Below are 25,981 nucleotides of genomic sequence, written 5' to 3' on the forward strand. Positions count from 1 at the left end.
TTTTCTGTAACTTTAAGAATTACAGAAGGAATACAGTTACTTGTTTTTGTATCCCAACTTTATGGACATGAGGACGCACATGCATGCAAACTATTGCATGTCCTACCAATGGTGTCACACTCTTCCCCCTATTCCCATGTTACGGTAGATGCCAAAAATATGCTGCAATGCACCAGCCAAGCTAAAAATTCATGATAAAGAAGAAGACTGCGAGCTCAGATAGTAAACATAGATGTAAGCTGGATTCAAAACACACACGATGTATTTTCCACTGAATGTAAACATAACTTTTGTTTGTTTACAAGAAAATTTCCCATGTCCTCTTTAAGATAGACTAGATGGATGAATATTAGAAGACAAACAACATGAATTAAAAGGTCTGGACGTGCTTAAACAAAAATTGTGGCACATGCAAGTAAAGCACTGGTAAAATTCACAAGAATGAGATTAAAAACACCAAAAACTAAACCACATAACATGTTAAACTTCTAATCCTCAACCCACTCTTTGAAAAAGTGAAGAGAGGTGAAAATAAGGATTTTTCTTCATGCATCTTCCCTGGAAACACGAGAGGTTCTCAGAAGAGTAGAAACACAAAATCTCTCTCTCTCTCTCTCTCTCTCTCTCTCTCTCTCTCTCTCATCAGGACCCCCACACCATTGGTTCTCCAGTGTGTAACGGGGAGCGTTCCCAACAACATTCCTCAGTCCAGATGGCTTTGTTCAGGCTCCATGGAAACCTCACACTCTCTGCCAGCAGCTCAGAGGAGGAGGACACGCTTACACACCGACACTCTCTCTTTCAGCCTCAGACGTTTTTAAAAAGGACCTCCACCGTTTGTTTTTAAGCTCACCTGCAACCTTTGTGCCTCTTCTGTTCACTCTTTTTGTTCTCATGTGTTTTACCGTTTGGGCAGGAGGAGGCTGGGAGTGTAGTAACATTTAACAGGAATCTGTCAGTGAAGGCATTAACAGAGCGTTTTCTGGCTGATTATCCAAACTCTGACTTTTGCCTTTCACATTACACTTGCATCTTGCAAGTTTTTTTTTTTGTCAAAAACAAAGAGCTACATGAGGTCTTGTTGTTTCAGTTCTGATCTAAACTAGATTAATATCCAATACTATATCAGATCCAGAGTCATGAAGCCTACACGCTTTTATGAGCACTGAAATCAGAATTTGTCTGGTTACACCCAACACCACAGAAACATTACGACACTCATAACACTGACTTTAAATGAAAAAAAGAGAAAAAAGAGAAAGGAGTGCCTCTATTTTACACAGCAAAACTGAAATGTAACAAATGAGGGAATTGTTTACTAGCCTGGTCCTACCAGACTCTGGTACATTTCATTTGTACAGAGAGTCTGGCCTCTCTCCATTGACAAGCGTTAACTTCCTTGAAGGATCTGAGAGCCACTCTGGATCTGCCTTAACCAACCGCTAACATTTGGTCGTGACGTATGTCAACAACAACTATCGGCTTAGCATCGCTAGCCTTAGCCAACTCCTTCACCACTAACCGAGCGAGCTGGAAAATCTAACTTTTCCCGAACCCCGTGGGGAGGAGGGCCACAACATTATGGCCACCAACACAACTCAGCAAAGATTGTTCTTACTCTGGCTTTAACTTCTGGATATTCGGCAGCGTTGCCACAACGGACCGAATGGCTTCGCTTGCATCTTTCTCCGCCGCCATTACGGAACTACAACTCAAACTAGCGCACAACCTCAACGTCATTGTTCCCAGCCACTCCCTCTGTTCGCTGATTGGACAGGTAAAGATTTGGCCGGAGAAAACCCGCGAATGTAGCGCAAACCCAGACCACGTACTGAAGGAAAATGAAAATTGAGGAGGGTAGAGCCAGGCTAATTGTTTACACTGTCATCTAGTAACTTAAAAGGTCCCATGGCATGAAAATGTCACTTTATGAGTTTTTTTAACATTAATATGCGCTCCCCCAGCCTGCCTATGGTCCCCCAGTGGCTAGAAATGGTGATAGGTGTAAACCGAGCCCTGGGTATCCTGCTCTGCCTTTGAGAAAATGAAAGCTTTCAAACGAGCAAAGTGGCAGTTGGTCAAGGACACACCCCCACCCTCCACCTTGCCCCCCCCCCCCACTCACTCGCCTCCTCAGTAGCTACAGACACAGAAATGGCACATCCTAAGGAAAGCTCATTGTGGGACTGGCTCTAGTGGCTGTAATTCTGCACCAAGGCTGAATTTCGGGAAAGAGACTTCAGATACAGTATTAGGGGACCACTAAGGCCTATATAAAAGCATCCAAAGAGCACCATGTCATGGGACCTTTAATTGACCTGAAGACACAATTCTGATTCAGCTCAGGAGGTAACACTGTGTACGTCAATTTTCCAATGCATTTAGCAAGTAATCAAATCAGCATGTTGAAAAGCCAGAAAATAAAGAAACCTCTGTTTTTTTTTACAGGTTGGGAAAAGTGGAGGCAAGTAGCTTAATCAGTCAAGACCAAGTGGGGATTAGGGCTGCAGCTATCAATGATTTCATTGGTCGAGTATTCTACCAATTATTCCATCAATTAATTGAGTTATCAGATAAGAAAGGATATTGCTTTACTAAAGAGCTATAATAAATATACAGAAAAATAAGACAGGTCTTAGTCAGGTTTCTGCAGAGATGCTGAGGCATTGACGTCATGCTACTGTGGTAAGCTAGGTCGGTTTAACAAAAGACACACTGTACAGAGCTTGAAATGATCCCAAACTTTGGACTTTCTTTCATTTTCTCTGGCCTGTCGATTCTCTTCTGGCTACTTTCTTCCCTACATTTGCAACCTTCTTCTTCTTCACGTCACCTGTCCACAGCTCGTAAGTACGTTGTGCGACAGTAATAATCATCCGTCCGATACACAGTGGGCTGTATATAGTTATGTGGATTAAACAAAGCTTTGATGCAAAGAATTTGGTGCACAGACAGTAGACAGATACTGGAGCTGCTCTCACTCCAGCTGAAGAGAGCTCACATCAACAGAGGACTGAGGGCAGACATGATAACGCCAGCAAAGAAAAACGAATACAAGGGCCGTCATTGTGCGTGTGCTCTTCCGTGCATTTGTCCCGTGGGCAAAACTTTCATCATGTTGAACTAAATTAGTGCGTTTCAAACAGAAAACTGCCTCACCCAAAACGTAATTTCCGACAGCTGAAAATAGAGCAAAGTCTGATGTTTCCCCACACACAAACACACACACACACACACATCATCCTAAAGATGGAGGAGTGGCAGCTCAGGACTTCTACAACATCGGTACCACCACCTATATTTAATTCATTGTCACTACTAAATGTTCATGAAAAGAGAGAGAGACGCTGTGTTCTGTATTTAAAAGAGACGGCATCCAAAAGTGAGCTCGGCCTCAGAACCTCAAACCAAGAACAGAGATCATAAAAAGACAGAAGACTGCCAGCAGACTTTCCCCCCGAAACTTAATGTATTCTAATGTAGGCTCAAATTCCTACATCATCAACAATTACACGCAAATTAAAAGAAGGACAGTCAAAGGCAGATAAAGCCAACAAGAGATGGAACAAAATGTTCCTTTGACTATATTAGTATATCCAGAGTAGATTAGGGAAGTAGTAGGAAAGCAGAGGAAGAGAGGATGTATTAACTCAAAAACCTCAGAGAAGCAAACAGAGGAGGAAGTGGAGGAAATGGGGGACTAGGTTTTTATTGGGAAGAGAAAGAAAGAATATAAAGTAGTTTTTAAGATTATTTACAGGAAACATAGAAGAGAAGGAGGTATGACATGCAACAATGGTACCCAAAACTTAGGTATTATGGTATGCCACGTAACTGCGACGCCACAAAGACACCCAAGATATGAAGTAGAAGACATGAGTCTTCAGTTTACAAACAAAGAAACTTCAGCACATACATTTAAAAAAAGTTGGTATATCCTATAGGGGTGTGAGAAAAATGTCATATTCAAAAATATTCACGTAAGACAGTGGGTCACGTTTATGTTGTGTTTAAACCCCCTACTGCTAGATGACTATGCTGAGATGCACCACTAGTGTCCTTGCCTAACAGTGCCTGACTTTTTGCTAGAAGCTAACAATGTAGCTATGGCTGAACTTTGGCCTACTTGAGCATATAAAAATGAGCTCACCAAGAACCTGTGAACCACAATCCCAAACTGGCAGTTTGATTTTCTGTGTACTGAATTGTTTACCTAAAGTAAACTACTTTGACTTTAATGCACATCATGTCTTTTTTTAAATATTAGTTTTTCTAAAATTATATTTAAAAAAAAATCCCAATATATCGCCTTACACACAGTATCGAAATATATTGCAATATATTGAATCGTGACCCGTGTATCGTATCGCCAGATTGTTGCCAATACACAGCCCTAATATCCTGCTTCAGAAACTCTTTGCTTTCTCCTCTGGCCACCAATGATTTATATCAGTTTTATAGCCTTACTTAGGGTTTCAGAAAGCTCTTTGGTCATCTTTAAGCTGGCTTTTTAGGTCGTTTCTAAGTTGTGAACTTTATATGATTCTTAAGGCCAATTTATGCTTCTGCGTTAAATCGACGCCATGGGTATGTACGTAGGTATGTGGAGATACGGACCCTACGGCGTAGCCTTACGCGCACCTCTCAAAAGAAATGTAAGTACACGTCGCAGCCACGCAGACTACAAAAACTGTGATTGGTCCGCTTGGCCGTGGCATTTTCCCCCGACTCATTTCCTGGTTCTCCTACATAGACAACATGAAATCAAGGAGAGGGTTAACTTTTCCTGCTACAGATTTCCCACCGTGGTCAGAAAGCACAGGGGAGACACTTTGTGTCTCTCATTATGCCTCTAGAGTCGATACTCGCTGTTTAAATGTGATTTTGTGAGATGTTTTGTGTTACTTGTTCCTTGTTGTTAGTCTGTAACTCTGTTGTTAGAGCCCATCTTGACATGAACACAAATATTGACCTCAGTCACTAAGTTTCCATCCACTTGTCAATCGAATTATCTGAAGTTCGGTAAAAACAACTCCTGTGAACAAAGCCGGTGAAAGTGTGTTTCCATCCAACAGCTTTAAAGGTCCCATGGCATGACAATTTCACTTTATGAGGTTTTTTAACATTAATATAAGTTCCCCAGCCTGCCTATGGTCCCCAATTGGCTTGAAATGGTGATAGGTGTAAACCGAGCCCTGGGTATCCTGCTCTGCCTTTGAGAAAATGAAAGCTCAGATGAGCCGATCTGGAATCTTGCTTGTTATGAGGTCATAACAAGCAAGGTTACCTCCCCTTTCTCTGCTTTGCCCGCCCAGAGAATTTGGCCAACCCATGAGAGAGAGAGAGACATCATGGCTTTCAAACGAGAAAAGTGGCAGTTGGTCAAGGCCACACCCCCACCCTCCACCTTGCCCCCCCCTCTCTTCTCCTCAATAGCTAGAGACACAAAAATGGCACATCCTAAGGAAAGCTCATTGTGGGACTGGCTCTAGTGGCTGTAATTCTGCACCATGGCTGAATTTGGGGAAAGAGACTTCAGATACAGTATTAGGGGACCACTACGGTCTATATGAAAGCATCCAAAGAGCACCATGTCATGGGATGTTTAAAGAGAATAAAAACCTGTGCATAATGACGTCACATGCTGTTTTGTGCTCAGATTGGTATATTGAATTGATTTGAGACATTTTATGGTGGTTCCATTCATTTTCGCACTGAATTGCACAGCATTCTAGCTGACATTTACGAACAAAGTTTTGCCAGACAAAATGGATTGCGCCATCTACCTACAAATTAGTAATATTGCACAAGTTGTAATAGTGCTTATGTGCCAGCTTATAGCGACATATCAAGCTATAATATCAAAACAACAATATTATCAACACATTGCTATGATGATGCAGATGAACGTAAATGCCCGACAACAACGGAGGCGGCTTGTGGCGTGGGAACGAGAGCGCTCCAAACTGTTCTGGGAGATCTTGGTTTAGAGACACTTCACAGAAACCCTTATGTTGAAGCATTTTCGGATTTGACCTGTTGTGTAATTGTATTGGCCCGTCCCTTGACCCAGATAAGCCATGGCCCTCTGGTTCCAACCAAACTTAATCGCAATTCGTTATTTATACGGCAAATGTTTCCATCCGTGTTTATCGCATAAGCCGTATAAAAATGTGTAGATGGAAACATAGCTAGTGAGGCTTTCCTAGTTAGGAGTCAAATTGATAAACTTTACATACTTTTAAAGAGGAAAATGAGGATGGACTGCTTTTTTGCTTGTTTTTGTAACAAGGAAATTTATTTCTACTAAGCAGCTGTCCTGCTCCTTGGAAAACCTTACATAATAAAATAAAGTGAAATATATCATGCTGAGCTTAAGTTACAGGAACTGGAATCAGATTTGTTTTGACCTTTTCCCTGCTGCCAAAAATCTGCAATCTGGCAGGACGACAGGTTATTAAAAGTCCAGTAAGCGAGCTGTTTCTGACCCCATGTTACTTGTGTTTAAAAGTCTTGGTTGGCTAGTTATGTAACAACACTGAACCTAAATGATGCCAACACAACAAATGCAACAACAAGGAAAACTTAACCCATACAATTTGGACTGAAGAAGACAAAGTAACGTTGTGATTCCACACCTAAAGTCGTCAGAAATCCTGAAATGTAAACATGAAGACCCTGATTTGAGCTGCCCCCCCCCCCCACAGGACCCCAGCATGTGATGACTCAACATGTCAGTAATGCAGCAGTATGGGATCCTTATCTCCCATCCCGGCTGCGTGGCTCCTGGGGGCCCCGGCCGTTTGCAGAAATACAAACAGCAGCGCGGCCGGGTCAGGTCGCATAGAGGGCTCAGATAAACAGTGCAGAGAGCAGAGTGCTGAGGAAGCAGACAGATCCTGCAGAGGGGACGGTGACGTAAGGACGACCAAGGAGGGGCGAGGAGTAACAGACCATGTTCCTGTACTCAAAAAGGTCACAGGGCCGTTCCTCGCTGACACTAACGACCTTTAAACAACCATCTGTTGAAGAGACCCTGGATATGTCCCCAATCCTGTCCCTTACATGTTCCCTCAGTATTTTATTTGCATATTGATCAACAGCGCTGCCAAAAGGCTCATTTCCAACAGTTGTCTTTGGCTAAGTGTTAAATTAGCCACCAATAAAACAACAACACGTGGGACCCTTCACCCTTATACCTGTGTAACTTTTAAGGAATAATCTGAATTTATAAACTTTTCACATGAATAGTCAGTTAACTTGTCACAGTGATTACTATAGAACCTGTGAAAATAGTTCTACAATGTTGTTTCTGTGGCTCTGGACGAGCTTTGTCAACTTTGGACTTGGAGACTACAAGTGTTGAAGGTGTGGAATTAGAGTGATGAGCTGGGGACAGGGACGGGGGGGTACTGAGTATAAATAAAGATGCTTGTAGGTTGCATTACATTATGGGAAATGTAGGATCCAGTTGTTTTTTTTTTGTTTGTTTTTTAAAAAGGAGCTTCAAAAGGTAGTTGGCATTATATTTTAAACCTAAAGATTGAGAGGTTTAAAGATGTTTTGTATGTATTTTTCTACTTGTTTATTGCTATTTTGCCCTTACATTGTAAGACTTTCCTATGCTGAACATGTACTTTGTAATCATGTACTTATCCATACTGACTAGGTGATTACTTGCCAACAAGAATACGAGATAGCCCACACCACAGTCTGGCCTCTGTGATCATGGAGCTGTTTTAAAGTTAAAGTGCTGCAATCTAAGTTATCAATTATTTATAAGAACTGTGCCTTTATGACAATGACTCATTTATTTCAGTAAATTAAATTACGTCACAGGATTACAATTTTTACTTTGTGTAAAAAAAACAACAACACAAAAACTAAATGAAAAGAGTAAGAAACAAAAGGTCAAACTTAGAGAAAGAAGCTCTAACAATCAATTTCACAGGAATTCCCCTATGTGGAGGAAGAGAAATTTTGATTACCTGGCCAGATACCAGAGGAATAATGTTCGAATCACCCCCGCACCCCAAACACACACACGCACACCTCCCTTCACATCCCACCAAAACGCTAACGGCTGGAAAAGTGAGATGAAAACAGGAAACAGCTGTTGAGAAGCCGCTCGTCCCAGTCAATTTCTAACTCTCCTCACAAATTTCTTCCTTCCCTTACTCTCTGTCTCTTCCGTTCTCTCACAGGCCAAATGTCCAACCAGGTGACAAAAGCGTCACTTTCTCTAACTGTAACACTCGTGAGCACAAAAGCACTGCAGGTACATCTTGACTGATAAAACCCTAAAAACAGAGGTGTTCCAGGGATGACTTCCTGCTTGTGTTTCCACTCAACTCCCTGGCTGCTTCACTCATGGCTTTTTTACACGGGACATGTTCCTAAAATCTTTCAACCCACGATACAAACCCACCCACCCACCCATCCACCCATCCACCCATCGTCATCCGCTTATCCAGGGTCGGGTTGCGGGGGCAGCAGCTCCAGCAGGGGACCCCAAACTTCCCTTTCCCGAGCCACATTATTTACAATATACAATACAAACACATTTCTACATTTTAATTGGTTGATTCTTAGTCCATCCAACAGGTATAAGTGCATAAAATGCTTTCTTCTTCGTTTTGTTGTTATTTTCTACTTTCAATATTGAATATCAAATGTTCTTTCTGTGACCAAAAGCCGAAAACCCAAAGATAAATCATTTATAGTGAGAAAACTCAACATCCGAGAATTCGGAACTAGATATTTTTGTCATTACTTGATGAAGATTAACTGGTTATAAAAAAAAGTGCAGATTCATTTTCTGTCGACTGAATAAGTGATTAAATGACTTATTGTATTAGTAATTTGGAAAAAGTTGAGAAATGTGTCCGTATTTTTTAAGACATTATTTTAAACAGGCTTGTTTGTCCATCACAGCCCATTATGGAGACACTAGGGAGGTAAACAAAGCTATTACATCACCATCAATACCTGAGGTTAATGACTACTGGTGTTCTGTGCCATCGCCACCACAGGGGAACCGTGATTCTTCCACATTGCTGAGAAGAATTAGGTTAGTTCATAGCAGATCCCATGAGAGCGTGGCACTTAAAACAGTGAAAGCAGCCACCCACAGGGTTGCACAGACGTGAGAAAGCAGGTAAACAGGTGGCTCCAGAAAAGCAGCATTAAATCTCACATACGTGCTACTGTAGCTTAACTACTTCTTATGTTGTGGTGCATCTGGTGCATGCTATAGCCTGGCCATTGAACTCTTATTGCAGGAGCTCTTTGTTACATGTCATCACCCCCTCTCTATCAATGCTTCTTGTCTCTCTTACGGTTGTACTATAAAAGAAATGCAAAGAAAAATGCCATAAATATGTAATGAATTGAAAAATAGAGGTCTGAATGTCTGGGACAAATTTAGAGAAACAAGAAATCAATGAGAACACAAAGAATAAGAATCACTTAAAAACTTCAACAAGGCCATTTACAACAATTCAAACCAGTCAAGTGCTGGATAGCACCTGACAAACAGACAGCCAGGAAGCTCTGCCAACTCCACCCAAATATTCCTCGTACTTTGAATGGTCCTAAGAGATACGCGACCTGTGAGCAACGACGTGACATGACACTGGACAAGTACGGTGTCAGAATCAGTGTCAGTTTACACTTAAATGCAAATAAAACCAAATGACCAAATAAAGAAGCTCTCCAAGTAGCAATGCACAGAATTATAAGTAATATTAAAAGGGAAATGTCAGTGTTTTACAACCTGGCATGTTATGTAATCTTTTTGTATTCATGGTTATGGTTCATGTCAGTTATACAGAAACAGACGTTGTCAGTGCACTCAAACTTTGGACTTCACTGTATTGTTTAACTTTGTGGAAACTAACCCCTCATTGGACCCTGTAACATGATGCATCTGTAGGAGTGTGTGGTTAAAGCATCTTACTAAACATGGCGTGTGCGTGCGTACGTATGTGTGTGTGATGTGTCCCTGCACTGCTGAGGTTAAATCAGTATCTGAACAGGAAATTAACCCAATCTGTCCATGTTGCCACATCAGAAACGCTCGTTGCAGCCTCTCAAAGCTCCGTGTTTCACTAAGACTTTACTTCTTTTCTGCCTTCACCTGAACACTCGGTGCTCCATCACACCCTACTGTCAGGTGTCTTGGCCTCTAACTGCACAAACATTACTGTTTTTCTTTTATCTTCTTCGGTCGACTCTATTCTATTCTATGAATAAGGTTGTTGTGGTTGTCTTCACACTCTTTACAGTTGGCTTCATGCATTGGTGGTGCTCTGAAAATGTCAGGAACAGTATACTGTAGATACAAAGACAGGCTAAATGTCTAAAATTTCTTCAAATGAAATACGAGAGATGGCTGATAAAGCCTGAACTCTGAAACTGAATGTTTTTCTGCCAAAAATCAGGATGGAGACCATATGGTTTCTAAAGCTGCACAGAGTGAAGACTAGCCTGACAAGAAAGACCCACATCAAGATGTTGGGTCTGGGAACTCCCCATTGGCAGGGCTCAATCCGAGGGGCGGGATAAACGATTGTCTTTCAAATTCCCTCTGCACTCATAGCCAACCAGAGCAACGCTAGTTGACAGTTTAAACTTTTGCTGTATCCGGTTGGCAAAACTCCGAACACATCTTCCTTTTTTTAAGAATGACTTCAGTGCTTAACTCCAAGTCTTCCAGACTCGCGGCTAAAGCCGATTCGAAAGACCGCTGTTCGCCAGCAGCAGCAGCCATCTTCTTTGTTTTCAAGTAGCAGGGAATTCACGCGGAACCGTCGCAACTCTGCCGTCCTTATGTTAAGCCTGCCCACCGACTCTATACACGATGTGATTGGCCTGACCAGAATTTCTTTTTTCCAGCTCGCAAGCCAACGGAGAGTTGCTAGACTGACCCTGGCTGCAAATTACATTTGCTGCCGCTAGGGTGCGTCTAGATTTCTAGGCTAAGTGAAGACAATTTGGCCGCATAAACTGTAAAGCTGCAAGCTTATACCACTCCTTGGAATCCCACACCAGTTTTAAAATGATACATTTTTGGATATCTTTACTTGTAGAGTAAAATTGAATTTGTGTAATTTTCACCCGTTATCTGTTTTCTCAGTGCAAAGTGCCACAAACAAGAGAAAGAAACCGTAACATATTTTATATAAACCTTAAATATATTTTATATTGCATTTCAAAGCATTTAAAAAAAGTCAGTGCTGATACAAAAAAATAGTTCATGTATAGTTCAAGTGAGATTTTGTATGTTTTTCATTATAAAATCTTTTGAAAGTGTTTTGCAGGGTGTTGTTTCTGGAAACTGAGTGCACATAAATGTTTGGTATTGTTACATGAAGGCAGAAAGAAAAGTTTGCACTTAAATACTTACATTTTTAACATTTTAATGAAGTATTAAGTAGAATTACATAATATTTTAGTCATTTTTTGTTTCTTTATACAAATTGTTTGCTGTCTCCAATTGTCATAAATGCACCGCAGTGTTTTCTTGTTAAATCACTTAGACAACTGTGTATTAATTGGTGTCTATTTTTCAGTCTCGATATCAGTCAATATTTTGTACCAAAACTTTAAGTTTGTCCCTTCAAATGCATGACAAACAATCAGATTTTCGCCATGTAGTTGTATTGTTGGGCAATAAGGCTGAGTACAACTCTAAAGTTTTCAACTTTAGAGTTGTAAAATCCTGCGTCAGAGTATTATAAACCACTGTGCCGTCTGTTAAGTCTTTGAATTCACAAATTCTGATAGTCAAACTGGGAATTCCAAAACAGGACCTCACATTGTTTAAATGCGGGACTCTTCTCGGCATGAATGCCCACTAAGGCTCATGATATAACCGCTCATTAAAAAGGGCTGAAATAATTTGGACGGACAATTAATTGTTTAAATCAATTATCAAGTAAAAATGCCAAATATTCGCAGTTTCCTGCATCTCAAAATTTGAGGATTTGCTGCTTTTCTCAGAGGCTTGGACAGCAGGTCAAAACAAGACATTTAAAAGACACTTGAGCACTTCTGATTTTGCACATTGTAAATATAAAACTAAGCATAGTGTTGGAATTACGCCAGTCAAAAGCAGCCGCCACGATATCTGACATTAGTTTCTCTGCAAAACTTTCCACACTGGTTGTTGACATTAGTCTGCTGCTGACCTTACTTCACATCCTGATATAATGTCTCAACTCTGCTTGATTGCATATTGTGGTTATTTCTTAAGGAGCTGCACGACTAATGCTCTCTGAAAGAACTAGCTTAAGAATCCATCAGGGTCCCAAAACTCATGAGGAAAACACAGCAGCAGCTGAAATTCAGTCATCATCGCAAGTGGATGACATATAACAGACAGGCCAAACAAAAATCAGCATATCGGTCACATTTACAGCATGTGATCCTCTGTGCTTTCAGCCAGACTTGGAGCGAACAGGGGCTCAGGGAGTGTTTTCATGTGGTGCAGCTTGGTCCGCTGCATAAACTTGCTGTTAATTCCCCCCACTGTTCCCGACCCACGACAAGGCGAGGCCCCGGCCAGGCCCCCGTACAAAGACCGGGTTTGTCAGATCTGTGACATAACGCTAATCTCTGTCTGCCGTGGAGGGAGCCTCCCTGCGCCGTCGACTATTCCTCTGAGAGGGCCTTGTTTTCAGTCACAGAGATGATAACTGAGATGGGAGGGAGGGAGGGAATCTGTTATATAACCTCAAGAGAGGGGAATGACCTCTAAAAGAGCAGTCCTCACTGCTGAGGACAGGAGCTTTTAGTTTGTTATTTCTCAGCAAATTGCAGTTTTACTTTGACAAACAAACATTTTATTAGGTAAGAACAAAAAAAAAAAAAAAAAAAGAATCTCAATGGATCACGAACTGAACTTCAGAGGCCGAAGCCAAAAGACCAACAACATTTGTGTATCACAACGTAACAAATGTTGACAAAAGAATAAACTTTCATGTTACGTATAAACTAAAGCAGGACAAACGCTTACATGCACGATTATATTAAAGTAAGGTAATCAGACTTTTGTACAATGCAGTAAAACTGAACTGTGACTGAACATGTGATTTTGCACGTTAGCAGTTAGGAGCAGATATCCATACAAACATTTCTTCGAACTACTGGTTGTGTGTGTGTGTGTGTGTGTGTGTGTGTGTGTGTGTGTGTGTGTGTGTGTGTGTGTGTGTGTGTGTGTGTGTGTGTGTGTGTGTGGTCTGTTGTTTGTATCTTCCTGTTTTTCAGTTTAACATGAAGAACGAGGGCTAACATTGAACAAGACTGAGGCTGTGTCTCAAACCGACTACTTGCACAATTTAAACACTTAGTTTTAAGTATATAGTGTAGATCAGTGGTTCTCAAAGTGGGGTCCGGGGACCCCCAGGGGTCCTTGAATTGGTTCCAGGGGGTTCCCAACTAAAAGGGGAATAATTTATTTTCACTATATTTTCATCCATAAGTAAGACAATGATAGATGTTATGGCTATTTTGCTCATGGGTTTCATTCACTTTCTGTACTAAAACATCTAAAAAGCAAAAATTCCATCAGGTAGGGGACCCTGGGACAAAGTCTTATCAGATGGGGGTCCATGGTCTAATTTGTGTCAGTTTAGGGGTCCTTGATGTGAAAAAGTTTGAGAACCACTGGTGTCCACTGATGACCCCCTAAAAACGGTCATAAAGTTCAGCGTGGAACGATGGACACTACGCGCACTAAAAACGGGCTCCATCTTGACTACAAAGCGGAAAGGGGAGGGACCAGGGACGTCGACGGCAGCTGATTGGACGAACGCGTCACGTGGGTCTGGCTTCTCCCGGATTTCACAACAGAGCATAATGGCGGCTCGCTCAGAATACGATCTGAAAATAGTTCAGCGAAAAGTGTTTCGGAAAACATTTTATGCGAGAAATAGGCCGTGCAGTTGCTGAATCGGTCTGTTTTTTTTGATCGACAAAAGGTCAGTTTAATAGATTTTTGTCAGATTTTGAGAGGCAGCAAGCCGAGCTGACCGCTTGTCATTTCCGGTTAGTGTTTTAATAGAAGTGTTCCTTTTGGGACAATACTAACCATCGAAAGTGGGCACTACAGCAGTAAGTGGTCAGTGCACATTAGCAGTGTACTGACGGAAGTATGCGGAATGAGACACAGCCTGAGAGTCTACAGCTCTGCGAGGCTGCACTTGGAGCAATGTGCTTGCAACTCATCCAAAAGTTGTTGACCAAAGTCAGTAGGATTCATCCACTTTGAACATTTGTAACAAATTTCATAGCAATCCGTCTAATAGTTCACTTTGGACCAAATTGGTGGATTGACCAACAAATCCAAATTAGAGCCATGCTGTTAGCAAAAACTGCTGAAGGAATCTAGTTAAAGTCTTCTAATATGTGATGCTTCTACATATTTTACATTCTGCACAAAAATCCACGATTTACGACAGATTGTGCTAAAATGAGTGTTGTTAACAACAAAAAAGGCAATTCATAGTGCTTTATACAAGACAGAAATGCATTAAGAAAAGATATAAAAAACATTAAGCGATATAAAAAACAGAATTATCAGTTAAATACGTCAAACGTTTGTAGGTTCCAGCTTCTCTTACTTCACTTTCTGACTGTTTCTGGACTAAAAAATTCATGAAAAGAATAATCTATAGGTGAATTGTTAATAAAAAAAATAAACATTAGTTGCAGGGCTAAGCATTTGTTCCACAAAAGGTGTAGTTCTTTGGCTCTGCCCACCGAGGTTTCACTCAAAGCGGAGAGATTATCGGTGTTCGTGAGACTAAAACTCACAATTTGCCCTTTCCTCCCCGATTAAAAAAAAGGTAAGAAAAAGCAAACATCCGCTGACAAGAAACATGATCAAGATGACCGTGATCTGTCAGTGTTTACTTGTCCTCTTTCCAACACACACACACACACACACACACACACACACACACACACACACACACACACACACACACACACACACACACACACACACACACACACACACAAAAAAAAAAAAAAAAAAAAAAAAAAAAACACACACAGGTTGAGTGCATACAAAGAGGATGATCTGCTTTAACTGAGGACACAGAGAAAGCGTTCTCCCACGTACAGATCAGTCAGCTCGGAGGACTCGAAGTTTGAGGGGCCTGTTTGAACACAAGGTACAAACAGGGTGTGGAAAAATCTCGATAAAAAGAGAAGGAAAAAAAAGGGGGGGGGGGGGGTTTCCTCCTGTTTTTACACCACAAACCTGAGACAACTCAAGTCCTGGATGTAGGGCATATTTTACTTAACAGATCAGAAGCCAGTCCTGGAAAATCAGGTCCATCCTTTCATCTGAAAAATGGGTTAGCAGCAGCGCAGAGACTCTCTGCCAATAAAACACTTAGCCGGCTAACAATATAACGCCTCATGTTGTTTAACAAGTTGAGGTTAGTTAAGCAGAGCAGACTGTAAGAGGAAGCGCAAGGCAGTCTTTGAGAACCCAAAAAGAACCACCTAAAACTTAAGAAATCCTGTTTAGTCACTGCAAATCCCTGTGTTTAGTATCACAAAAAAAAACTCAAACAAGTTTAAGAACCATGCCGATTATTTTAAACTCCATGAAGTATAAAAAGTAAACTAAATACATTCACTAAATAGCTCCATAGAGGCACGTTAAGCTCCTGTAAGTTTATTAAAAGTGACTCTGATAGAGGAAAACAACTTTTCCAGATTGTATTAAAAATTGTACCAAGACTTTAAAAATGCCACTAAAAGAAGTTTTGCATGTGTGTAGTCCTGTTCAAGGGCGTTTTTGTGTGATTTGCTGTGTTAGTAGGTCAGATGCTGCAAGAGAGAGTAACCGAAAGAAAGAGCAGCCAAGCAGTCTTTGTGCTTCATGATGGGTTTGAAAAGAAGGAGAATAAACAAGTACCAGAGTTAAAAAAAAATATATACGACCAGTTTTCTGTGATGTTTGCTCACTTATTTAGCTCATGTAGGACAATCCTGAGGCTCTTTTAACACTTATAGGAAAATCTTGACGACTTAACATGACAATCAACTTGTAACACAAACTGTCCATTACATTTGGGAAATTGGGTTACAGGTTTTCAAGTCTACCTCAACCTAGCAACTCTTTAAGCAGGATTTTCTCTGGCATAATGAGGTCACGAAAGGTCAAACTGTCTCCAGACACTCACTGTGTCCTGTCTGTACTCTTAAACAAGTGCAAAAACACTGGAACGGACATCTGACGAGACTTTTTAACGCCGTATAATCTCATCTAGTGAATCAAAGACAGGGAAGGGGAAAAACAGATGAAAGTTGTTGATGTTATCGGAGTCCAGGGAGGGAATCTGAACCTGGAGTTATGTGACATGAATGAGGGAAAAGCCAATGCCATCATCAAGTTCATCAGATCCTAGTGCCGGTTAACCAGAAACTACGTGCTAAAAGCGAGGGAGGTTTAGAGCTAAGTAGCCAATATCATTTGGCCAGTGTGAGCTTGGTTTGAGAGGTTGCGTTGTGTTTAGTCTAGTAGGTGCCAGTGCAGATACACAGAGAGGCCACTTAACATGGCAACACCCTGCGTTTAAATGTAACTTTGAGAATAACAGTCTGTCATGAACCACTCTGAGCAGAGCTGCAAAAAATGGCATAATGTTCGTACCTGAAATACTTCAGTGCAACAAAGCAATAACAATGAGTTTATGGGAAATTTTACAATGATGAGACAGCAAAGAATTTTGTATTTTATGGTACTAAATGGGGGGAAACCATAGACTGCCTACAACAAGAAATCCTGTATGGTGACTGCAAAACCGAGCAAAAAACTCATTCATTCCTATGGCAATAACCCAATTAAATAAGGTGTAGGGAGGGGTATGACTGGGGGAATAGATGTGAAGTAGGATAATGTGCCGTGGTTTTATTTTATTTAGTTATGACATTGTGCAATATATTCCTTTATTGTATTTTATATATTGATGTGTTAGATAAATAGTGCTGTAGATGTCTGGTTCAATGTTTGTGTTGTGGATTATGTGTCAATATGCCTGTACTGTACAACTAATTGCCTCTCGGGGAAATTAAAGTTTTCTAACATCACAATATATATTTACCATATCAATACACACGCCACAAACAAGTGTAGGAACCAATTAGAATATTATAGAAACTCCATATGAAGTTTATTTAAAAAGTCAAGACATCCACTACACAGCTCCATAAATGCACTTTCAGCTCCTGTAAGTAAGTGTGTTAAAGTGACTTTGGCAGAGAGAGAAATTACGTGAAATTTTACCAAAATACTTTTAAAATGCCTCTAATGGAGGCTCTGCGTGACTGGAGTGATGTTTGAGGGTGTTTTCGTGTGATTTGCGGTGTTTTTTACCTGGAAGAAGTAGCGACAAAATCTCCATCCAGCAGCCTCATCTTGCAGAACAACACTCCGTTGACAAAAGGCACAGCGGTCAGCTCCTCCAGCGTCAGATGGGTCTGGAACTTGAATTTCTTCTTTTTCACGAAGAACGCCATTGTTTTGGTGTCTTCGCTCGCATAAAACACGACTAAAGCTAACAAGAGAGATTCCAAACTAAGCTAGAGCTAAATGAATTGCGCCAGCTAACTACTGTTGATGTTTTCAGTCTGTGTTTTCATACGAGCTCCGCTTCTTCAGAGATGATTCAGCGCAGAAATCTAAAACCAAAAACCGTATTTCCGTTAATAACGTGCATTAACGTACAGAAACTGTTGACGTGTGTGGTTTAAAAGTGAAAAACGACTTACCGGGAGACATTTCGGGTGCTTTGACTGTCGTCGGCAGCCGTTCAATGACAGAATAATAAGACGTTTCGTGTCCGTTTCTTTCGGTACCAAGAGGAGGAACTTTGCGCCAGTAGTATCAAGTTGGCTGAGAGCACGTAATTGAACTTCCGGTTGACACCTTTCGGAATAAAAACTATATAAATCCACATATAGCAAATAGGCTAACAAGTGGTAGAAATTAAATCAAATCAGTGTACTTTTGAGGTAGTTTTACTTACGCTTAAGTAAATGTTGAATGCACGATTTTGACTTGTAAAAGAGTATTTCTACAATGTTTTATTGCTACTTAGTAAATGATCTTTGTACTTCTACCACTGGGATTAGCCTAAATCTGATTGAACACGTTAGGCCTACAAATTAAAAAACGAACCAAGCAGCAAACAGAGTTGGAAAGAATCCTTGCAAATCCAACAACAAAGTTTGTTTATGCTGTTTCTTTGCGTACATCTTTTCTTTGGGGAAAAAAACTTTAACTTTAAAAGTAGCCTAATGGTAGGCTATTTGAACTAATTTATTTAAACTGTGCTTGACAAAGCAAGGATTAAACTTTGTATAATCAATAAATGTGTACAATTAATTACGTGTAAAATTGAACTGTAATAATTAATATTATTTGCCCTTTTGTTGAATACTCATGCTTGACAATATCATGACTTTTAGTAAGTCACGTTTAGCAAAGCTACTGAAACTATGTACTTTCACTATTTGAAAACTTGAAAGACTTTGTAAACTTTATAAAACCAACATACTTGAATACAAACAATAGTCTACACAATGAAACAACAAATATTAAATATATCTAGAGTTTGCTGTCATCATCATGTTAGAGGATTCATTTAAACAATTTAAATCCATTTAAATTTAAAACAATTAATTGCTATTTCTATAGCTTGCAGATACCTTTGTGAATTTTATTTTTTAAAGGTTAAATCATCTAACCTCCGGTCTCTCACCAGCTCATCCTTGTTAACTTGACACAGCTCTTTGCAGTCTCGGTGCTGAAACAGCGCCACCTTGTGGCGACGGTGAAATAAAGTTCCTTTATGTTACCTTTAGGGACTCGTTGTAATTTCTATCCTTCCAGAACAAAAGAAAAAAAAAACTGATGTTTAAGACGAGATACAGATTATGTTGTTTTGTGATCATTACTTTCGATAGTTGCTATTTTATTCCAGAAATGACAAAACAATCGAATTACTTGTGCTGACTTCACCGGTTAGTTGATTAATCAATCAGTTAATGTTCCCTGAGGTGTTAATATTGCCTTCAAATACTCCGTCCAATTAAATAAATAAAAAATGTCTCAGGCGTTTTCACGATCATTATTACTGCTTTATTGGACCACACATGCTCTTTGTTCCTAATTGCTTATATTTCCGATAGCACTGAAGGCGGCACAATTAGGCCTACCAGATTTAGGCCTAGTACAGATTTTAAATAAATCAAAATAAATAACTTATATTGAAATGTTTATTGAAACTTTGAATCATCAAAGAATTAAAGTAAAAAGACGTAATAATTTATGATTTTTAGCGACCACATTAAGGTGTTTCATTTACAGTGCCTTGCGAAAGTATTCGGCCCCCTTGAACTTTTCGACCTTTTGCCACATTTCAGGCCTCAAACATAAAGATATAAAACTAATTTTTTGTGAAGAATCAACAACAAGTGGGACACAATCATGAAGTGGAACGAAATTTATTGGATATTTCAAACCTTTTAAACAAATAAAAAACTGAAATATTGGGCGTGCAAAATTATTCAGCCCCCTTAAGTTAATACTTTGTAGCGCCACCTTTTGCTGCGATTACAGCTGTAAGTCGCTTGGGGTATGTCTATCAGTTTTGCACATCGACAGACTGACATTTTTGCCCATTCCTCCTTGCAAAACAGCTCGAGCTCAGTGAGGTTGGATGGAGAGCGTTTGTGAACAGCAGTTTTCAGTTCTTTCCACAGATTCTCGATTGGATTCAGGTCTGGACTTTGACTTGGCCATTCTAACACCTGGATATGTTTATTTGTGAACCATTCCATTGTAGATTTTGCTTTATGTTTTGGATCATTGTCTTGTTGGAAGACAAATCTCCGTCCCAGTCTCAGGTCTTTTGCAGACTCCATCAGGTTTTCTTCCAGAATGGTCCTGTATTTGGCTCCATCCATCTTCCCATCAATTTTAACCATCTTCCCTGTCCCTGCTGAAGAAAAGCAGGCCCAAACCATGATGCTGCCACCACCATGTTTGACAGTGGGGATGGTGTGTTCAGGGTGATGAGCTGTGTTGCTTTTACGCCAAACATAACGTTTTGCATTGTTGCCAAAAAGTTCGATTTTGGTTTCATCTGACCACAGCACCTTCTTCCACATGTTTGGTGTGTCTCCCAGGTGGCTTTTGGCAAACTTTAAACGACACTTTTTATGGATATCTTTAAGAAATGGCTTTCTTCTTGCCACTCTTCCATAAAGGCCAGATTTGTGCAGTATACGACTGATTGTTGTCCTATGGACAGAGTCTCCCACCTCAGCTGTAGATCTCTGCAGTTCATCCAGAGTGATCATGGGCCTCTTGGCTGCATCTCTGATCAGTCTTCTCATTGTATGAGCTGAAAGTTTAGAGGGACGGCCGGGTCGTTAGATTTGTAGTGGTCTGATACTCCTTCCATTTCAATATTATTGCTTGCACAGTGCTCCTTGGGATGTTTAAAGCTTGGGAAATCTTTTTGTATCCAAATCCAGCTTTAAACTTCTCCACAACAACAGTATCTCGGACCTGCCTGGTGTGTTCCTTGTTCTTCATGATGCTCTCTGCGCTTTACACGGACCTCTGAGACTATCACAGAGCAGGTGCATTTATACGGAGAGACTTGATTACACACAGCTGGATTCTATTTATCATCATTAGTCATTTAGGTCAACATTGGATCATTCAGAGATCCTCACTGAACTTCTGAGAGAGTTTGCTGCACTGAAAGTAAAGGGGCTTAAATAATTTTGCAATTTTTCGCTTTTTTATTTGTTAAAAAAGTTTGAAATAGCCAATGAATTTCGTTCCACTTCATAATTGGGACCCACTTGTTGTTGATTATTCACAAAAAATTACAGTTTTATATCTTTATGTTTGAGGCCTGAAATGTGGCAAAAGGTCGAAACGTTCAAGGGGGCCGAATACTTTCGCAAGGCACTGTATTAGGCTGTATCACAACAGAATCATATTTTTTTGGAGTTATCGTTGTAATATTTTTATACTTGTATTTATGTGATATCTGATGAAGCAATGTATATTTTCACAAGCGCTAATAAAGTATTTAACAGGCTTGTGCACAATTCAGTATTGAATTGAGAATGACTCCTAAATTCCAATTCAATTCTTGAATTTGAATTGATGTCAAAAACAGGATCTAGAATTACAATTCAAATTTTAATTAAAGGAAGCAGAATTGCAATTCAATAAAAATTCAAAGAAATTCATATACATAATTTAAGTGAAGTGTTTAACAATGAAGCTTTACAATATATGTCAAATATGATTGCATTACATATTCGATAAACGATATTAGTCTGAACTACTACAGATTACATTAACAGGAAATGTTTTCCCCCAGCAATGAATGTTAAAGCTCTAGTCACAGAACAAATAGTTAAGTTTGATTTATTGTAATTGTAATTTTGTGGAACATGATGGAACATGACTCCATTTCCCAGAATGCTTTACTTTAACCAAGTATTTAAAATTGTTGCCAAACAATGTGAGGTGGACATTTGTTTGAAAGCTTCTTTTCTACACAATTTGATGGTCAATACTGGACTTTTTAAGTTTCAGAAGTACCTTACAACTTCAGATTACAAACGTTTATAGATTTGACACCTGTAATAACAGCGACATGGAAAATAATAGCAGGCCTAAAAGGTCATCTGTACTAGTTCATTTTGAAGAACCAATTCCAACAAGAACACCTGGAAACCACAGAGCCATATGCAAGCACTGCAGTGCTCCAGTCTGTGGCTCCATCAAGGCTACTTCACATTTCAAAAGGCATCTACAAGTAAGTTAACAGACAGACAGTCTTTTATTTTGAAAACCATCTCTTGATGGTATATGCTACTGATATTTGATATCATCAGTGTTGAGGTCATTACTCAAGAACGTGTAATACACATTATTCACTTTAAAAAAACATAATGCATTACCTTACTTGTTATTCTCTCTGGATAGTAACTCATTACTGTAGCGCAACACAGCAAGAGCCTGGCATAGAGCTCATAAAGGGCTTCAAACACACCTTCAACTCACAACAACAGTAACAGTAACATGAATGTGTTACATTACTCAGTTACAGCCAAATGTGATTATATTATGGCATTACTTCATAAGGAAGTAATGCAAAGTAATCCCCCAACACTGGATATGATATGTGTTTAAAAGCATGCAAGCACACTTTTTTCTTATTACTTATTGTAAATCAAGAAAACAATTCAATTGTGGAATTAATAGAAATATTTGTTCTCTGAAAGAGTGCTCTATATTTTGGAACAACATGTATGCAGGGTTGAGGAGTGACTAGTTAAGTGTAATGAAATTATGTTATTAAATTACTAAATTAATGTAATTGTATTTAGTTGTATTACTGAGGTAAAATGTGTAATTTAATTAATCAAATCAAAAGGAAATTGCTTTGCATTGATAAAGTAATCCAAATTAAGTAATCCAAACCAAATTTAATATGGGTAAGCAATTACATTTCCAAAGTAACCTTCCTAACACTGAATGTATGTGAGATTCAACACATTCTTTCTGTTGTGTGACTGTGTGGAATTTCTTTGAATTGCCATGAATTTAATTCCACTTCCTGTCATTCAAATTCAAATTCAACTTCCTGTGGGGCGGAGTCAGTTCTATTAAAATACCAATTCATGAATTGAATGGAGGCCAATTCTGAAATTCTGAATTTTGCGCGAGCCTGGTTTTTAAGCAGTAGGTTGTTGAGTGTTAAGCAGACTTCATTCTCTTGTTCACCCAGCAGAGAGCAGCAGAGTACTGAAGGAAAGGCAGAATGGATCCATCTACTTGTAGCCTATTATTAACTTTGATGCTGTATCTTGTCAGTGTTTCCTCTATTTTGATTTGACCGTGTCGGCCCCCCACGGCAACATTTCTGCCCCCCACAGTATCAGAAATAGGGCTGCATTGTTAGAGTGCATAACGTTCGTCATTTTTTTTGTATTATTTACATGCATGTTGAAGTAGTGACACTGCATTAAGATAATGTAATTAATAGTGGGTTTATTGTTATTTGCTACAGAATGCTTAGCCTATGTCAAGATCAAAGTTGGCCTATATAGTAACTCAAAAAATACAGTTCAATCACAACTGAAAATATGCCTCATTGTGTGTGTGAATAGAGGTGAAACACTGCTTGTCAAGCAGACTGTTAATATAAATGGTCAAGACAGTTGTACACAGTACAGATTGCAGTAAAAAAAAAAGAAGCTAAGTTAGCTCAGCTGGTCTCCTCTCCATCCAAGAGTCCAAACTCCGCAATTTTGGGGACAGAGCATTCTCCAGAGCAGCTCCCAGGCTCTGGAACTCCCTCCCCCAAGAGATCCGCACCTCTGAGTCCCTCACCATCTTCCAGTCCCGCCTCAAGACCCATCTCTTCACCTCTGCCTATCCCTAGCCCACGACCCCCTCCCTTTTCAAATGTGTCTGAATCTTGTTGTGTTTTGTTTGTTTTGTTTTGTTCTGTTTTTGTGATATACCTCCCATGTAAAGCGATTTTGAGTCCATGAAAAGCGCTATATAAATTCAATTTATTATTATCATTATTATTATTATTATTAGCCTACCTTCTCAATAGACCGAGTAAAAGTACAGAGAAAAAATGACAATATTTTCAATTGGACTGAATTAAATTATACTAGAATGGTCAAAGTATAAGCTCAGTTAGTATATTAAGGTCGATTTCTATTGTATTTTTATATAACTTTGGCTTGGTATTGTTAATAGTAGTAGTCCCTGTTTTTCCTCTGTATAAAAGACAACATACTACGTCTTTGGACTTTGTAAATGTTGCGAATCAAAGACAAAGTGAACCTTTGGTGATAAGGAACGTCATATTCCCTACTTGTCCCGACAACCACAAAAACACCATCATCCAACTGTGAAACTGCACCTTTCCTGAGTCAAACAACAACCAGATCATTGGGTTGTACCACGCTGAGATTTCCCTGTCATTGATAAGACTACGCCCCCTCACCTCTCCCCTGTTTTAGTCCTGCTGCAGCTGGACTGTTTGTGTGATCCCACAGGTTAAAGTGTGTCTCAGCATTTATCATGTACCTTCAGCTGAGTGACGCAAACGATTGAACATCAACATGTTTTGGTTTACACTGGACTTTATCTGCATTCTGTGTTAATGGACTGTTGAGTTTGTAAGCTGCTGAAATGACTGCAAACATAGATCTTGGAAAATATAGTTGAATACTATATAGACTGCATAAAATAGTTAAATACATATAAGACCACTGGAAGTAGTTAGTTAGTTAGTTAGTTGTTGGAGACATTTCACCTCTAACTTCTCAAATGGCTTACTGTAATTTAAATAACTGTTTGAGGATGTAAGAGGTAAAACTATCCAATGTTTTTTTTTAAGCAAAAATTCAAAAAGATTTAAACAGATTTGTGTGACAGAGCCGTGTTTGGTGGAGTTCAGGGTGAGGGCTCTGTGCAGGCCAGTCGAGTTCTTCAACACTAAACTGGGAAAACAACAACTGTCTTATGAAACAGAAGTACACGGGCCAAAGTACAATATTGTCTAAAATATCACTTTTTGCTGCATGCAGCATGAAAACTTGCCTTCTTTGGAACTTTGGAGCAGAGAAAAAATAGCTAAACTCCATCAATAGCATGAAGTTACAGAACTTTGCTGTGTGTGTGTGTGTGTGTGTGTGTTTGTGTGTGTGTGTGTGTGTGTGTGTGTGTATGTGTGTGTGTGTGTGTGTGTGTGTGTGTGTGTGTGAGGTTCTGCAGTAGCACTTGGCGTTCCTTCAGCACCTTTTGGCGCTCATCCTTGTTGTCGCAGTTTATTTCAGCCTTCATCCCTCCCTCCAGCCTTTAACAGAGAGGTCAGGCCTAAATGTAACTACTTCACACTCATGGGCAAATAAATTATGCAATATTATTATCTGTGGTAACATCAGCAAAGAAACTGGTTGCAGAGAGACAGATCAGGACTATTTTAGCTTTCCAAAAGCTTCTGTTTAATTGAGACTAAAGTAGCAGAAATAAATTGAGGGAACTTACTCACTTTTTGTCAAAATCAAAACTTGTTTATCGATTATTCATGTTTTACTTTGTTTTGTTTTTTTACTTATTATTTTAATATATTGTGAGTTTGTTTTTCTAACTGATACATATTTTTGGATGAGTCTGTTTTGACGTGTCTGACTCAAACTGAGCATAAAGCATTTTAATGTTGATGGTCTTCTGTTGGCCTGTTTTTTGGGGATAATAGAGTTAAAGTTGCTTAATAGTTAATACTGACACATTTTCTGGCTCTAAAAAACACAACAAATATTAATTTTCTCAAACTTTGTATGAAAGTAATATTTCCAAAGCAATTTAATGTATTTATTTATTTATAAATATAACATAAGCCTATAATATTTATATTTAATTTGTATCAATAGTTTTAGGAGTTCATGGCTCATATACCCGCCAGGAGCCCCTTATGTCCACTTCTGCACAAAGACTGTTAATAACTAATTAAGTAATAACTAATTTTACAGTCAATCCTTCTGCCACAGTTTAAATTAAACAAAAAACGGGATTGGTCAATCCTTGCTGGCTAAAAGGGGGAACAGGATTGGCTGGCCGTTCTCCGTTACTTTACGCAAGATGAAGGCGCGATCGAGCCGAGCCCATCAATGGGAGGCCTCAGCGATTGGTCAGTAGTAAAATGACGTTAGGATGCCGGCGGTACAGCCAATGTCGTAAAGCTATTCCGGGAAGGGGCGTACCCTTCAAGACGGGTTCATACTTTAGAAGCCGGCGTTTCCTTACCGGCGTTTCATTCTTCTCTTACCCCGTGGAGTAGAGACATCGCTGGGGCTATTTATTTATTTATTGTAGTTTCTTTTAAAATTTCCGAAGCCAAAC

At 39.6% G+C, this 25,981-nt stretch overlaps 1 protein-coding gene across 1 annotated transcript in view; it reads right to left on the reverse strand.

The window, feature by feature from the left end:
• Window positions 1–17,911, reverse strand: part of fam102aa (family with sequence similarity 102 member Aa) — a 35,626-nt gene extending 17,715 nt beyond the window's left edge. The window contains exons 1-2 of the mRNA XM_039803503.1: window positions 17,791–17,911; window positions 17,396–17,700 (exon numbers count right to left, since the gene is read on the reverse strand). Of these exons, the coding sequence (XP_039659437.1) occupies window positions 17,396–17,538 (143 nt within the window). The 5' untranslated portion in view covers window positions 17,539–17,700; window positions 17,791–17,911. The remainder of the gene's footprint in view (window positions 1–17,395; window positions 17,701–17,790) is intronic.
• Window positions 17,912–25,981: the final 8,070 nt, after the last annotated feature.

This window comes from Perca fluviatilis, chromosome 6 (genome assembly GCF_010015445.1).
Source record: "Perca fluviatilis chromosome 6, GENO_Pfluv_1.0, whole genome shotgun sequence".
In the NCBI taxonomy this organism is placed as follows: domain Eukaryota; kingdom Metazoa; phylum Chordata; class Actinopteri; order Perciformes; family Percidae; genus Perca; species Perca fluviatilis.